General features: G+C 59.1%; 1 protein-coding gene across 1 annotated transcript in view; it reads right to left on the bottom strand.

Moving 5' to 3' along the window:
- IFFO2 (intermediate filament family orphan 2) overlaps window positions 1-15,544 on the bottom strand; it is a 46,667-nt gene that overhangs the window by 10,450 nt on the left and 20,673 nt on the right. The window contains exons 2-4 of the mRNA XM_028108497.2: window positions 3,812-3,872; window positions 2,457-2,552; window positions 1,097-1,237 (exon numbers count right to left, since the gene is read on the bottom strand). Coding sequence (XP_027964298.2) covers window positions 1,097-1,237; window positions 2,457-2,552; window positions 3,812-3,872 — 298 coding nt within the window. The remainder of the gene's footprint in view (window positions 1-1,096; window positions 1,238-2,456; window positions 2,553-3,811; window positions 3,873-15,544) is intronic.

The following is a 15,544-nucleotide window of genomic DNA, read 5'->3' as shown; positions in this document are numbered from 1 at the left end:
ACACATGCAGGAGGGAGGTCAGACGGCCTGGACCCTTCCCTCCCGCGGTGGGTGGGCCGGCTCAGCTGGGCCCTTCATCAGAGCAGCAGCTGCAGGATCTGGGGAGACCAGTGGGCCAGACCGGGGTGCAGAGTCCCCTGGGATGTCTCAGAGCCAGCCAGAGAGAGAGAGAGAACCCTTCACAGAGGCCCAGAGGGCTCCATGCTTCAGAGCCCTCCTGCTCACATGCAAAGGCAATGGGCAGGCAGCCCGAGGGTCACCAAGCTTCCTCCACTCCAAGCAGACAAGACACGAGCAAACCAAACAAAGCCTGGAATGGTCACCCCCTGCTTCCCAGCAGAGGGGCAGCCAGCAGGCACAGAGGTGGACGAGCCCAGATCTCTCCCGTTACACCCAAAGTCACACACTTAAAGCAACAACACGCTGGAATGCCCTGGGCTCAAGCAAAAGCCAAACCACGACCCAGAATTCAAGAAGCGGCCTCTGGAGAATGACACGTGCCCTTCAAGCCGCTGGACTAGCCCCCAAGCCCTCCCTGGAGGACAGCCCACCAGTGCTAACTGCCCCATTGCCTTGTCTCAGGACACACACTTGTTCCTTGAGGGCTGGGGGTGGGCCCTGAGAGACTCTTCGGTGGGAACAAAAAACAGGCCATCAGCTCCTCTTGGGAATTCTGAGGCTCATCTACCAGGGCTGAGCCAGCTCACCCGGCGCTCCCACAGCCTGGCCAGGGCTCTCAACCTTGGCGACAGCACCCAGCGGCCCGTGGACCAAGACCCCGAGGGTCAGGAGACCTGAGTGCCAGTCCCAGGTGGGCCTGTCCCTCCCTGAGCCCGTCACGTCCCCCCACCGGGCGAGTGGCCTCCTCAGCCACAGGATGAAGCATTCAGCCCGACAAGCCTACGAGTCGCCGGGTCCCTGACTCTGTGTTGTCCTGGGGAGGCCAGAGTGGGGGCCGAAGCTAGCTCTGGGAGAGGGGGAGTGGGCGGGACTGTAGGGGAAGAGGGCCTGGCCATGCAGGGTAGAGGCCCGGCACTCTGGGACGGGGCAGTGGCAGGGGGGAGTGGCGGCTGGTGAGCAGGGCGACCCTATTCACCTGGAAGATCTTGGACACGTCTTCCGAGTTCCGTTGCTGTGCGACATCGCACAGCTTGGCCGTGATATCGATCCGGCGACAGATGTCCATGTCCACCTTCATGGCCTTTTCTTGGATCTTTGTGTCCAGGTCTGTCATGGGCTGCAGGGAGGACAGCAGGGGGGTTACGTGAGCGAGCATGGGGGCGCAGGGCGGGGCCGTCGCTCCCAGGCTCCTGCTGGGCAGAGGGGTGCGCAACCCCGAGTCCGAGTCCAAGGGGCGGGGCCTGAAGCTTCTGGGGGGGAGGGCAGGGCCAGCGCTGCTCAGGTTGGGGGAGGGGGTGGAGAGGTCGTGGGAGCTAAAGGCTTTGGCGCCAAGTGGACAATGTGAGGCCATGTTTGCCGGCCTCCCTAAGGGCTGGAAGGCGTCCTCTCAACAGACACAGTGCCAGTGTTTATTTCGTCAGAGCAAAGAAGAAAGACACCTCCCACTCTTGAAAGACTTCCCTCTCTCCCACCCCTTCTGCCCCACCTGTCTCCCCCCCACCCCACACCGACAGAGGGGCCTGCCATGGTGCACGCTCTCCCCAGGCTTCTTCCCATGGCCACGGAGTCTCACCAAAGATGAGGGGGGTCCCCCAGGACCCCAGTGAGGGGAAGCCAGGTGGGCTCCCCCAGCAGCCCCCTCCCCTGGAGGCTTCTGCCAGCCACACCCAGGTCCACAGCCCTTAGGACCAGAAGCCACCCCAGGCTGAGTCACCCGCCCGGGCTCCTTCTCCTTTTTGGCGGCCCTCCCTACATGCTGCCCGCTGCCTGAAGGGGGCAGGAAACCTGGGTCCCCAGCAGGAAGGAGGCTTTGGTTGCCAACAGCTCCTGGCACCCACAGTCACTCAGAGAGGTTCCAGTCTTCAAAAGGATGCAGACGCTGGCCTTCCCTCACTTTACAAAGCAACCCTGCTGCAGGCTGCTGGCCTGAGGAGCCTCCCCGGCTGACAAAGACTGGACCCAGGGGCCTCCTGCAACCTGCCACTGGGCCCTCCACTGTGCCCAGACATTGAGGCCCAAGGCCACCACCCGCCCTCAACGTGGCGAGCTGGGACGAGTCGGAGCAAACACAGACAGACCGTCAGAGGAGCCCAGGGGAGGGAGGGATGGGTTAAGCAGCAGATTAATGCATCTCTACTCAGACCAAGGGAAGCGGAAGTGGGGTGAGGGGGGCTGGTCTCCGATGCATCCGTCATCCTCATGGGGCAAACGCAGCCAGCCAGGACTCTAACTAGAAGCCGAGCTCTGGAGCCTCGGAGTGAATGAAGCATTTTGCATGATGGGTGTTGGGGGGGAGGGGTGTCATGAAGCTTGGGGCGGCGGCCAGTGGCACTTACGTCACTCATGAGCCCCTTAAACACCACCAGCTCGGCCTTGAGCCGCTCGATCTTCTCGTTCATCTCCTCCTGGATGGCTTCAGCCTCCTGCGCCGCCTACACAGGACAGAGTTGGGGGCGGGTTTAGAGGATAAGGGACCCTGAGGGGTGTGAGGTGCTGGACACCGGGGTCCATAGCCCTGGACACCTGATGTCCAACCAGGCCAGGCACCTGCATGCCAGGAAAGGGGTGCCAAGCACCTCCCCCCTGCCCGGCTTCCTGCCGAGCCCGGTTCACTGCAGGGCACCACTCAGCTTAAAACACCTTCCAAGGAGTATCTATCACATGGAAAAATCCCCAGCAGACAATAAGAAGAAAAAGAGCCAGGTTAGTGGAACAAGTGATTCCAATAGGTCAAAATGTGAGCTCGGTCCTTGTGAAATTGCCGATAGTTGACCATCTCCCACCTCAAAAATGGCAATGCCACGTGTGTCCATGTAACCAAACATACGCATGTACACATGTAGAGTACATGTGTGTTTGCACAGAAAAGACAGAAGGTCTCCCAGTAATTTATCAAGTATGCAGGGAAGAGGGCAGGTAGAACTGGAGGAGAGTTTTATTTTCTTCTCTCTCTGTTTCTGAATTTTCCAAATATTTGACCGTGAACATGTCGTGTTTGTAAATAAAAAGACTTCTGTTATAAAAAAAAAAGCGGGGGAGCAGACATTCATCCTTTTCCTTCTACATATTGACATTACTTTATTCTGTCTCTTAGAAGATCAGCACTTTAAATATCGGAAAGCAATTTTTAAAAATGTTTGAAAGAACTTTGCCTTGCCTTCTCATGGGTTCGTTATTCAGAGGCCTAGAAAGTGAAGTTTGCTGTCCAGGGGACGCAGCAGGTGGGTGAGAAGCAGAGCCCAGACCCAGAGCTACCGAGCCAGCACCACAAGAGAATATTCTCACCGGGAGCCCACCCAGTGACACGCCACCCATCCTCTCTAAGGCATTCAGCCCCAAGTCAGTTCCTGCAAGCTGGGGTAGGACAGCTCAAGAGACCATCCAGTCCTGAACTCAGGTGGGGAGGAGAGGGTCAGAAGGAGTCACTGGACCAACATCACCCAGCTGGGCTTGGACCCAGGCTTCCCTAGTCCCATCCCCGAGCTTTTCTGCAACACTGTGCCGGTCCCTTCCTAGGTCCAAAGCAGAAGACAAAGAAGAAGGCTTGTGGCTCCCTCGAGGAGCGACTGAGGCAGCAGGAGTGCCGGGGCTGAGCCGGGAACAGCCTCCGACTTTGCCCCACGGAGACTGCATCCCTAGGCCACACGGTTCCCGCAAGCCTCTCGTGGTCGGGACCTCCGGGGGTGCTCACCTCCTGCAGCGTGTCCACCATGGTCTGCAGATTCATGCGCTTGGCCAGTTCCTCCTCCCACCTGCAAGAGCCAAGAAGGACAGGTGGTCAGACGGTGGCCTCTCCCTGCCAGTCCCGCCCTCAGACACCAAGCCAGCGCCCACCCTGGGCCTGTCCCCGGGCGAGGCAAGCAAGGTGCAGCCGTGAATCCCTCCCTGCCCGCCCTCTGGGAGCTCCCAGTGTAGGGGAGGGGGACAGCCAGGCCGACACATACCCATAACGTCAGGCGGGGGTGACAAGTGCCAGGTTCCCAGCATGAGCACCGCACCCCCGGGAGACAAAGGCAGGAGGGACGACCAGGTCCCCTTCACACAAACTGTAAAGTGCCATGCAAAAACCACTGCTCCTGCCATTGGTGCATCACACCGTATGGAGGCTGGCACTCAGGAGCCCGGCTGAAGCCAGCACCGCAAGAGAGAAACTTATTGTGCTGATCATCATGCTCCGCGGGAGTCTTTCTGTCCAGCGGCAACCCTAATCAGCAAAAAAATCTCCTACACAGCTGTTATCCCTGTCTCACGGATAAGGAAACTGAGGCTCAGAGAGGTTACGTGTCTTCCCCAAAGACACTCAGCTAGCTAGTGGATGGGGCTGGAATCCAAACCCAGGACTGTTTTATTACATTAGAACAAAAACAATAAATAAATATAGCTCTCACTTAGTCAGCGTTTATTATGGGCCAGGCCCCGTTCCAGGGCTTTCTCTGTATTGTCTCATTCGAGTACACGTTGGTTAAAGCCCCACAGGAAAGAATAAAGGGCAGGAGGCACACAAGGGCTCACGGTGCACCCCCAACATTAACTGGAGGTGGAATGGGATGTTAATAATCATAATCACTGGGGGTGGCTGGGTGGCTCACTCAGCTAAGTGTCCGAGTCTTGATTTTGGCTCAGGTCAGGCTCTCAGCGTCATGAGATTGAGCCCCACATAGGGCTCTGTGCACAGCAGGGAGTCAGCTTGAGATTCCCTCTCCCTCTGCCCTTTACCCCTCCCCCATGGCCTCGCTCTCTCTCTCAAATAAATAAGCCTTAAAAAAATAATAATCCTAATCACCATTCCAATACCAGCTCACCTTAACTGAGTGCTTACTTTGTACCAGGCACCGTTCCACATGACATAATTCAATCCTCCTAACAACCCCCCAGCACAGCTGTACTGTTAGCCCGTGTTACAGATGAAGAAAGGAAAGCCAGGCAGAGAGTCAGGGGCCCAAGGTCAGGGTGAGGACAGGTGGAGGCAGGACTCAAAACCCAGGCTGGAGGCCCCAGACTGAGCACTGGTAACCAGGATCCATCAGAGCCCTCACCGGGCTCCCCACCCAGCTCCCTTCCTTCCCCAGAGGAAGCCTGGGGCAGGTTCTTTCCCTCCCTGCATCCTGGGACAGACAGATGAGCTCCTCTCTCTCCTCACCCCATGGCCGCCTCCCTACATGGCCTCAGAGCAGGCAAGTCTGGAAGCCTTTTAGGATGCTGTCGGGGCCAGCTAAAAATAGGCCAGAAGGGAGGAATGGATGAAGGGTGCGTTACATCACTGGCTTTTGGAAACAAGAGAAGACGGATACTGTTTGCACACACAGAGGAAAATTCCTCCTCTCCCCCACACACTCCCCTTCTCCCTCATTCCCTCTGGTCTTTACCAGCTCCCTGGCGTTGGTAGCCAGGCCTAGATCTGCCACGGGCTCCGGGGTCCAGCACCTGGCGGGCAGGGGGGCTGGACTCCTGCCAGGGATGAAGGACACAGAGGAAGCTGAGGAGGGGCAGCGAGAGAACCTAAGGGTTGAACCCAGGTGAGACCATCTCACGGAGCACCCCCACTGTACAAATAAGGAAGCTGAGATCCAGAGTGTACAGGCAATTTGCCCGAGGTCACCGGTATGTCAGGGCCAAGGCCAGGAGTCCAGTGGGAGACAGGGATCCCTGAGGTGTGTGGGGAGACAGCACACCTTGGGAGACAGGGATCCCAGGTGGGGAGAGGTTCACAGGCCGCCCTCCACCTGCCCAGCAGCATGGGGCTTCTGGGGCTTCTGTCGAGGGAGGCCAAGGCCCAGAACACGGGTCTGAGCTGAATCATCATCTCTCCTGGCCCTGCTGCTCTGGGAGGGCGAGGGGGGAGGTGGCAGGGGACTCAGCTCCAAGCCGCTGAGCTGAGCAGGTGCAGGGAAGGGTTGCGGCCTGCCTTCAGCAACAGCAGGAGCCGCAGAGAAGGGGGCAGCGAGGGGCAAAGGTGTGGGCACCCAGGGGCCTCTCACCCCCACACACCCGCTTCCCAGACAGGAGCATCGAGATGAGGCCCGGCCCCTCTCACTTTTCCTTTGAGCAACCTTTTGATGAGGTGCCACAAGGCTCCACAGACCCATGGTACAGACAGGGAAAAGGAGCCCCAGAGAAGGAAAGCGACTTGCCCCGAGTCCAGCCCGGAGCGAAAACACGAGCCAGGCCTTTGGCTCTCCAGACAGTAGCAGGAGCGAGAACCCCTGACGGGCCAGCCCGGTCTGCGTCCCACGCTCTGAGCTCGGGGCCTCACACACATCTCACTGGTGTTTCTAAGCCGCATCCCGACAGAGGAGCTTCGTACCAATGACTGCACGGGCCTTTGTGACTTCCAAAGCCGGGCGGAGCGGGCAGCCGGCAGTCCTGCTCCCAGAAGACCTAGGACAGACCCCCGCATGCCTGTGGTAGCCGGCCTGACAGACCCAATCCGCGGCCCGCACCGCGGTGAGAAGGGCTGGCTCTGCCCGCGCCAGTGTTGACGGTGCAGAAAAGCTGTGCCCTTCAGCTGCTCTGGCTCACCGGGGTGGAAGGACAGCAGTGAGGGGCTTCTTAAGGGGCCCCAGACGTCCCCACATTCGCTGCAGCCCAGCCCCAGAGGGAGCAGGCAGCTTAACCGAAAACTGGTCAACCAAGTTACGGCCACTTCAATTGCAGCACCTGTGTCCCAGGGACAGTCCCCTCCCCTGCCCTGGATCTGCCCACAGGAATAAGGTTTCAGTAAGGACGGGTGCTTCGGGCAGAGGCGCCCACAGAAGCAAAGATGGGCAGCAGGGGGGCCAGGGAGGAGCCACTCCGAAGGGGACACACCTAGTAGGGGCCAGGGCTCGGTCGATAGCGTGTCCCGTAAGCCGGCTCTCCCACTTGGCCCCCACTGAGCAAAGGCGCGCACATTGTAGGCTGTGACGCTACCGAGAACCGCCCCCCTGGCCCCATTCTACAGGTGGAGAAAATAAGGCCCAGAGCACAGAGGTAACTCCAGCCAGGGCCAAGGCGGCCTGAATCACTTGGGGCCACCCCTGCCCACCCTGACCCACTGGCTCATGAAACTTCCTTAAACTTTTCTTCCTTAAAGTGCTGGATACGAGAAGGGAGAGGCGGCACACTGCTTGGTCACCTTCTGGGTGGCATTCACCGTGTCGGCCATTCATATACACGTAAAATAGAAAGCACCATTTAACCTTCCCCCAAGGACTGTCCCCATCATGCAGATGAGGACGCAGAGGCTCGGACGGAACCCAGTCACCCTCTCCCGCTCCGCCTCAGCCTCCTGAATCCTATGCATTCTCTCGCTGCTGTCCCCAATGCCATCTCTTCCCCAGACGTCACTTGCGTTCCCTCCTTGAGCTCTGGTTCCAGGCAGCCGGGCCTCGGGATCCCTGCCTCCTGCGCCACTTGGCCACGGGACCTTATCCCGCACGGCTCTCACCCAAAGAGCCAGCCGCGATGTGGGGGGCAGGGACGGACTGCCCTCCATCTTTCATTTTCTCCACCTCCAGAAAGTGCTCAGGGCCCCGGCCCGGCACCAGCTGTGCCCCCACCACACCACGGGGACCTGCTCTCGCCCCCCTCAGCCTCTCCCTCCCCACCCTGCAGACGCCGTCAGACGGCAGTCTCCGAGGGCTCTCTGTCCACGGCACGCAGCAGCAGGGCAGACAATGACGGAGGAGGGCCAGACCACTAACAGAGCAGTTAATACGGACCGAGCGTGCACCGTGTGCCACGCACCCTTCCTAGGAGTGTCACGGGTACAACCTCACTTGAGCAGTTAATACGGACCGAGCGTGCACCGTGTGCCACGCACCCTTCCTAGGAGTGTCACGGGTACAACCTCACTTAAACAAGCCTCACGGTCACCTCCAGGTACGATTATTATCTCCATGTTACTGATGAAGAATCTGAAGGCCAAGACCATTACCCCAGATCACACAGCTGGGAAGGTGGGGTCATGTCTATGTCACACCTTTACTCAGAGAATCTCCAAAACTGAAGGCTGGAAGAGGCCAGAGTTCACCCAGTCCACACCTCTGAGGTTACAGAGAGGGAAACTGAGGCCCGGGGTCCCACAGGGAGTGGATGGCAGAGTGCCCTCCACTCCCTTAGCCCAGGCCACAGCTCACGAGGAGGGAGGCGAAGGGATGTGAGTCCGAACCCAGGCTCAGCCTCCCCGAGCACCTGCCTCCTTCTCTCAGAGCCTGGGTCTCTCCACCTACACGGCCCCAGCCCACACCAGGGACACTTAAGAAGAACCCATCCTGTTCCCACACTCTCTGAAGGTCATGCAACCAGCCCTCAGCTCTGGCTGGACTGGACCTCAGGGCGCATCTCCCGGCCCCAGCCCAGCCTCCTGCCCCCTGCGACTCATCGCCCCAATCCCTCCAGTGGCCTGTGTTCAAACCCTCCCACTGCCTGGAGGCTTGAACTGAACAGGAAATCAAGATCCCAGTGAGGAAGGGGCTGACGCATGGCACCCCCAGAGCCCCCGGAGTGCAGCCCAGCATGACCCACGGCTCGGCGGCCAGACGGAGTAGCGGGCAAGGGCAAGGGCCGTCCTGGAGGGCCTCTGCACCAGTTTAGAGGGTGAGGAGGGGCTCAGACTTGGGAGTCCACAAATCGGGAACTTGGACGTGTGTGCGGGCAGCATGGAGAAGCCCTCCAGCACCCATTTCAGAAGTCTTAGGCCCCCTGTGCCCTGGCCTGACGGGGCATGAAGGAAACACGAGAGAGAGGCCTGTTCTAGCGGGAGAAGAGGCGCAGAGGAGGGCTCCTCAAACAAGTCCTCAGACGAGTCGGGTATAAGGCTGGGGGTCCAGCCCTCCCACCAGGACCGAGAACTGGTTACAGTTACCATTCCTGCGCTCACTGCCATACTCCTGCACCTAAAACCCACCTGCACTTGGTGGGGAGCCTAACAGTTGTATGGATTTGTTGAATGAATGAATGAATGAATGAGTGAGTGAATGAATCCGAACCACAATCACTCCTCAGCCCTCCTGCTCACCCCTTCTGCCTGGAACATTCTCCACCTACACCACCCCGGGCTAGGGGCTCCCAGCAGCCAAGTCCCCAGCACTAGCCTTCCACTCAGCAATGTCCACTCCAGGGCAGGAAGGGGGCAGGGAGAAGGAGAAAGCTTCCCCCCCCCACTTCCCACCGCCCTAGGGGCTGAAGAGGGGAGGCAGGGGTGTCAGGACAAAGCAGGCCATGACAGGAAATGACCCCACACAGTGAGGTCTGGGGCCTCAGCCCCCACCCTTAGCAGGAGAACACGTGTGAGGCCAGGGGCCGGGGCAGGGGGTGGCGGCACAGCCCCAGCCAGATGTGATCTCCCCGCGTGCCAGGAGAACCACGGCCACAACCACAGGATGGAGGAGAAGTCTGGCAGGCCACTGGGGGGGAGGGGGGAGGCAGCTTCATCGCCAGCCTCCCCCCACCCCCACCCCCCAGCCAGGGTCTCGCCCCCCCCCGCCCCCCGCCCCGCTGCTGACCCCTATCAGCTCCCGATGACACACAGAGCCTCAGGAAAGGGACTGACAAAGCCTGGACTGCTGGGGGGCGGAAAGCCAGGCTGAAGTCACTGGCAGAGGAGCTGACTCACAGAGTTTTCACTTCCTGTGCCGTCAGAGAAAGGAGGTCTGGGGCTCCAGCTCCAGAGGAAAGTGGGTGCAGCCCCAGAAAAACAATTAAGGCTGCAGGGACAGCCATGGGGCTGCTGGGGAGAAAGTCCTGAAGATGCCTAGGCAGCAAAGAACTGGGTTTGAATCCTGTCCCCGCCACTTCCCAGCTGTGTGACCTTGGGCAAAACAATCACCCTCCCTGGGCCTCAGTTTACTTATCTCTGAGATGAGAAGCACTCCACCCCTTTGGAGGGTGGTTGTGAGGATGACACAAGGTGGGCAGTATGGGCGAAAACACTCAGTCCCGCCCCCGGCACAGAACAGACAATAGATGCTTGGCAGCTCCGTGTGAGCCGTGGAATGCCACGGCTGGCTCCAGCACCCAGACCTCAGAGAGCTGGGAGCGCGGCCCAGGAATGGTCCACACCTACCCAGGGAAGGTAAGTGGCTGGCACACCCTGGCTGACTCACTCAGGTGATGGGAAGCGAGCTCAGGTGAGGGTAGGCCGGAGCCCACAGTGGAAAACTTCGTTCTGGGCCAAGCATGGGCCTGGCCTCCAGTGGAGAGCAGGTGGCAGACAACAATTTCCACCCAGAAGGACGGGAAGCTCACCCCCTTGCAGCACAGCTGGGTGCAGGCTGCCACCAAGGCCAGGGCCATGCCAGGGCCATCCTGCCCACCCCCCTGGGCTCCCACTGGCTTCTGCGTATGCCCCGCCCACAGATGCACAAGGCACTGCTCCCCTTCCCACGTGGCTGGACCGTGTCCTGCCCCTGGCCTCACTGCAGAGCCGGGGTCCAGACTAACATCCGAGCTGGGGGACAAGGCGGCCCGGCCCATAGGCACACCAGGGGGCCTTTCCTTCAAATGCATTCTCACCAAAGCCCACGGGCAAGAGATCAGAGTGGGCATGTCAAAGGAGCCCCGGTTACAGATGAAGATCCAGAGCCGCCCACCCTCTTAGTTTCCGCTGAGCCCCCCCTAGAGAGCTTCAATGTCACAACTGAGTCAACTTCCCATGCCCCAGCACCCCCTTGCCTCATATCACAAACAATTCCCACTTGTGGCAGAAAAGAAACACAGATGAGCGGAAAAGGCAGTGGGGGTGGTGGGGCTGGAAAGACAGCCCTCCTCCCAGGCAGCTAACTGCTCAAACTCCCCTCTCCATCCTGACTTCCTCCTCACACGTGGTTTACCGTGAGCACCTTCTCCCTCTAGCAGAAGGAAGGCTGAGTGCCCCCGCCTGCGAGCAGAGAGGCCCCCCGTGCCCCCGAGCCCAGCTCTCACAGGTGCCTCCTGACACTGCCCTGCTGAGGCTCACCGCCCTCCTCCCGTCTGCGCTCAGCCCCTGATCCCAGGGAAGGGACCCCGCGCAGACGTGCCCATCAGCAGCCCGGCTGCCCAGCTGTACTCCGCTGCTCAGAAGGAAACACAAATTAAATGCCAACTGATTGTGTCCACGGAGGAGGTATTAAATTAATGCGCACACTTAACCAGGGCAGCCGATTCCATTACAGGCGGGCAGTAATGGCCCGCGGAAGGCCGCCGCACAAGCTGTGAGCAGCCACCACACTGCGTGTGCACCCCTACCCAGCATGCTGCCACACACACGCACACGCACGCACACACACGCACACACGCACGCACGCACACACAGGTGGATGCGAGCACAGGCCTGCTTTCAACCTGAAAGGGCAGCCCGGTCCAGGGAGCCCAGCGGACAAGGCTTGCCATGAGCGACCTGGGCCTTCCAGAATCAAAGATAAGAGGAGTCTCCACGGACTCCACTAAGAAGGGCAGGCAAACTGTGAAAGCCATCTGCTACTCTGTGATTCCTGGGGGCCCACTTACCACTACCTAGGAGCCCCAGTTTCCTTCTCTGTGAAATGGGGGTGGGGTCCCACCTTGTGCGTTACATGGGCAGACTTGGTAACCTCAAAAGAAGGAAACCAGGCACGCCTGATGGACGATGGCCATTCTTACAACTGTTGTCACCCTGCCTGTGCTTGCCTGGGGGAGGGAGACCCAGGGTGGCATGGCCGGACCACTGGAGCAGGGCTACTTCTCCATCCCGCCCCGACTCTGGGGATCTGGAAGCCCTGCAATTCAGCTGCCCATAGTTTTCCCAACACAGAGGTGAGAGTTGGCCCTGCCCATGGACTGTCACAGCCCCTGATCCCAGGGAAGGGACCCTGCGCAGACGTGCCCATCAGCAGCAAGGTGGGAGGCAAGCTGCATGGAGTTGTCCACGCTCTCCCTCCCTGTTCCTAGTGGCCAGGGGCACCCTGTGGAGGCAGCTGGCTGGCCTCTGGGGCTCTCCATGGGAGCCACCAGGCCTTGAGACAGCTGGGAGGGGCTGGCAAGCCCTTGACTGGACCCCATGCCCCAGGCCCGCACGTCCTCAGGCGAGCATTGTGCAGGAAGCCCTGAATCTGGTCCTGTCTCTGTCCCTAACTTGCTGTGTGACCTTGGGCAAGTTCCTTCCCTCCTCAAGCATCACTTTCCCATTCTTAACGGAATGATGTCCAGCTGAATAAATTCTAAGAGCCCAACCAGCCAGGCCAGAGAACGATTTCCGTGGTCCCTGGGCAAAAACGTCACGCTGACCACAAAGCGGTCTGATAAACCACAAAGTCTCAAGCCAGCTGGGATATCAGTCTTTGAGCTCAAACCAATGTGTGTAGTAAAGAGAAGGGCAGGGGCTCTGGAGGGTCCTGGGATCACACCCCAGCCAGACATCCTAGAGCAAGCTACCAACCCTCTCTGAGCCTTGGTAAGACCACCCACCTCGTGGGGCTTTTCCAACTATTCAGTAGACTCGTGTGTAACAGGTACCTAGAACAGTGCCTGGCACCCCATGAGCACGTACTCGGTGTCCCTGTCCATCTTCCTGACCTCCTAACAACAGACGGTCAGAGAGGTCCAGAGACTGACAGAGTGGTCCTGGACTGCAGTGCAGGTGCCACACCTGAACCCAGGACTGGCTGACTCCAGAGCCACTATGCCGCCATGTTAATCATGATGATGATGGTGGTGATGATGAGCTAGATGCCACCATCAGCTGGCTGGGTGACCGGGGGCACCTGGGGGCAGGGGTGGCAGAAGAAAAGGAGCCAGATGCTGGTACTGCCAAGTCCACTGCTGGCAAGCAAGACCCAGCCGGTGTCCTGCCTCTGCCCTCCATGCCCCCAGATGCACCCCAAGAATAAACAGGCATGTGCTCAGCCCTTTGTCTGTCCCGACAAGGGTCCCCTGATGGCAAGAGAGACCGAGGCAGGAGAGGTCCCACCCGCCAGAGCCAGCTAGTCTCACAACACCACCCCAGCAGGCACAAGGCATTCTCATGGGCTCAGAGAAGCCCCCGTCACCTGCCCCAGGGCCGATCTGAGGTTTCAGCCATTTCTATGAGTCACCTGTTCTAGTTACCCAGTGTCCATCTTCGCCCAGATTCCTAGCACCACTCCCACTTTGGTGCCATGTATGGAAACACCTACAGAGAGACGTGACAGCTCTGCATGCCTGTAATCTAGAGCTGTGTGCTAGGCAGCACCCTACCTCCAGTGCCGCTGTCTAGAAACCACACCTGAGGGGGCTCTACTCCCCCACACACAAGCCAGACCACTTCCAAGAAGGAAAGTGACTCAAAGGGTATCTCATGGCGAAGAGGAATCTGCACCCCAAATTGTAGGCCACCGTGAGGTTTCTGCGGCACCATCTCCAACCTCTTCCAGGCTTGCTACACCTTCATCACCTCCTCCAGGGAGCCCTTCAGGACTTCCACAGTGAGTCACTATGTCCATCAGGGGTTTCCAGTCCTGGCACATGCCTTCCTCATGGCATCCAGGGAGCTATAAACAGTCACTTCGCTGCCTCTCCCATCCCACTCGCTCTCCTAGGAGAAGGGGAAGACTTACATTGACTGGAAAATGCTTATTACGTGCTGGTCTAGTCACTCTTTTCCCACCTTAGCTCTGTGAGCCTGGTGTTCACGTGCCCCCTTCACCGATGAGCAAACAGAGGTCCAGATGCAGTGCTTGGCTCCAGGTCAAGCCCAGTCCGCCTGACTTTCCAGGCTGAACAGCCTCTCAGGGGTAAAAGTGTCTTACCAGCTCCACAAACCCCTCTCCCCACCATGCCCACCAGCACACCTGATTACCACCCCAGGGTCAGATGCACAGATGTGGACTCATGGGGTCTCAAGCACTGACTTGGAAAAGAGCTGCTTAGCCAGGGTATCTGCTTTGCCCGTTTACTCACTTCTGAGACCCTAGAACCCAGGTGGAGAAAGGCCTTAGCATTCCACCTCCAGTGGCCAAGTCTGATCTGCGAGCAGCCCCGCCAACCCTCCCACCCCCACCCCGACCACCAGCACGTGACCAGCAAAGGAGGCACCGGCTTTGGAGTCAGATTGAAAGGGGCTCAAATCCCAACACGACTGGCCACAGGCTTCTGGGCAAATGATTTCCTGCCCTGAGCCTCCCTATTTGGACAATGTGACATGGAGATCATGAAGGACCCTCCTCAGGGCTGCTCCAGTCTGTGAAAGAGGTGATATGTGCAGGCTCTGAATAAATGCAGGTTCTGCTTCCCTGCCCTGTCCTGCTGCCACGAGCTAGCTTTGAGCTCTCCCTGGGTCTCAGTCCCTTCATCTGTAAAACGGTCTGTTTCCTCTGGCTCTGCTGCTCTATGGAAACCGTGGTCGGGGGGAGGCTGCAGTTTGTCACAAGCCTGGGGTGCTGTGAAGGGCAGATGCGCACCTCTGGGCAAAGCACCTAACCTGCGCTCCAGGTTCCCCACCTCTAAGGTGGGTGCTAATGGAAGCCCCTACCTCGTGGAGCTGGTGTATCGAGTCTGTATGCATTAAGCGCTTAGTACAGAGCCCAGCTCCTAAGTAAACGCTCAACTGATGGAAGATATGATTAGTCATGGGATGGGGTCTTCCCGCCACAGAGAAGGGGTGGCTCACCTTGGGATGGCAGTCCACTACGTGAACTGGCCAGGGCCCCGGGGCACCAGACAGGATACCTGGATGCCCAACCAAACCCCTGCTATCAATGCCTGGTAACACACGGACGTTATCAATGCCAAAGACACAGGAGGACTTGTCATCACTCTGGCGTCCAACCCAGCACCGCCCGCATCCCAGCACCTACAGAAGACCTGGCACAAGGACGCCCCAGGGAATGAATGTTGGGGGTCACAGAGCCCAACAGCCTCACAGCATCCACTGCAGCCCAGCTTCACACTGGCTTGGATACCATCTTCTTCCCCCCCATGACAGTTTCAACAAACATTTCCCAAGTACCCGCTCAGGGAGCCAAGTGCTGGGGCGGGGGGGCAAAGAAGTGGATTCAGAGTATCCCCCTCCCACTGGGAGAGGGAGGCCAATTCCAGAGCTCTCTCCAGCTCTGTCTCTCTGGCTCCCTTAGCCTCAGGTCCTCAATCCCTCAGCCCACAGGCAGGACGGTCTGGGCACCGGCTCCTCGTGCCCCGGAAGCGGGGACGGAAGGGCCTGCTGCTCCTGGAGTGTCGGGGCCGGGCGGCATCTTTGCTCTGCCCCCAAGCGGAGGGGAGTTGCCCCTGCCCCGCTGAACCCAGGGGCAGGAGGGAGGAAAGCAGGAATCTACCACCACAGTGGAAACAGAGGGAACCATGTGGCTGGGGGACAGGGCTGGGAGGGAGACTGGTCATGCTGTCCCCTGCTGTACCCTTTTTCTAAGTCATGATAAAATGCAAACATAATTTCCCACCAGCAGGACAGGGCAGGGAAGCAGAGCCTGCATTTATTTTAAGTGTCCATCCCAGCGGC

The sequence above is a fragment of the Eumetopias jubatus genome, unplaced genomic scaffold, assembly GCF_037043125.1.
Source record: "Eumetopias jubatus isolate StellerSeaLion01/CBP00866 unplaced genomic scaffold, mEumJub1_p1.0 scaffold_4, whole genome shotgun sequence".
NCBI lineage: Eukaryota > Metazoa > Chordata > Mammalia > Carnivora > Otariidae > Eumetopias > Eumetopias jubatus.
Note: the sequence above shows the minus strand (reverse complement) of the source record. Positions and strands in the feature narration are given on the sequence as shown.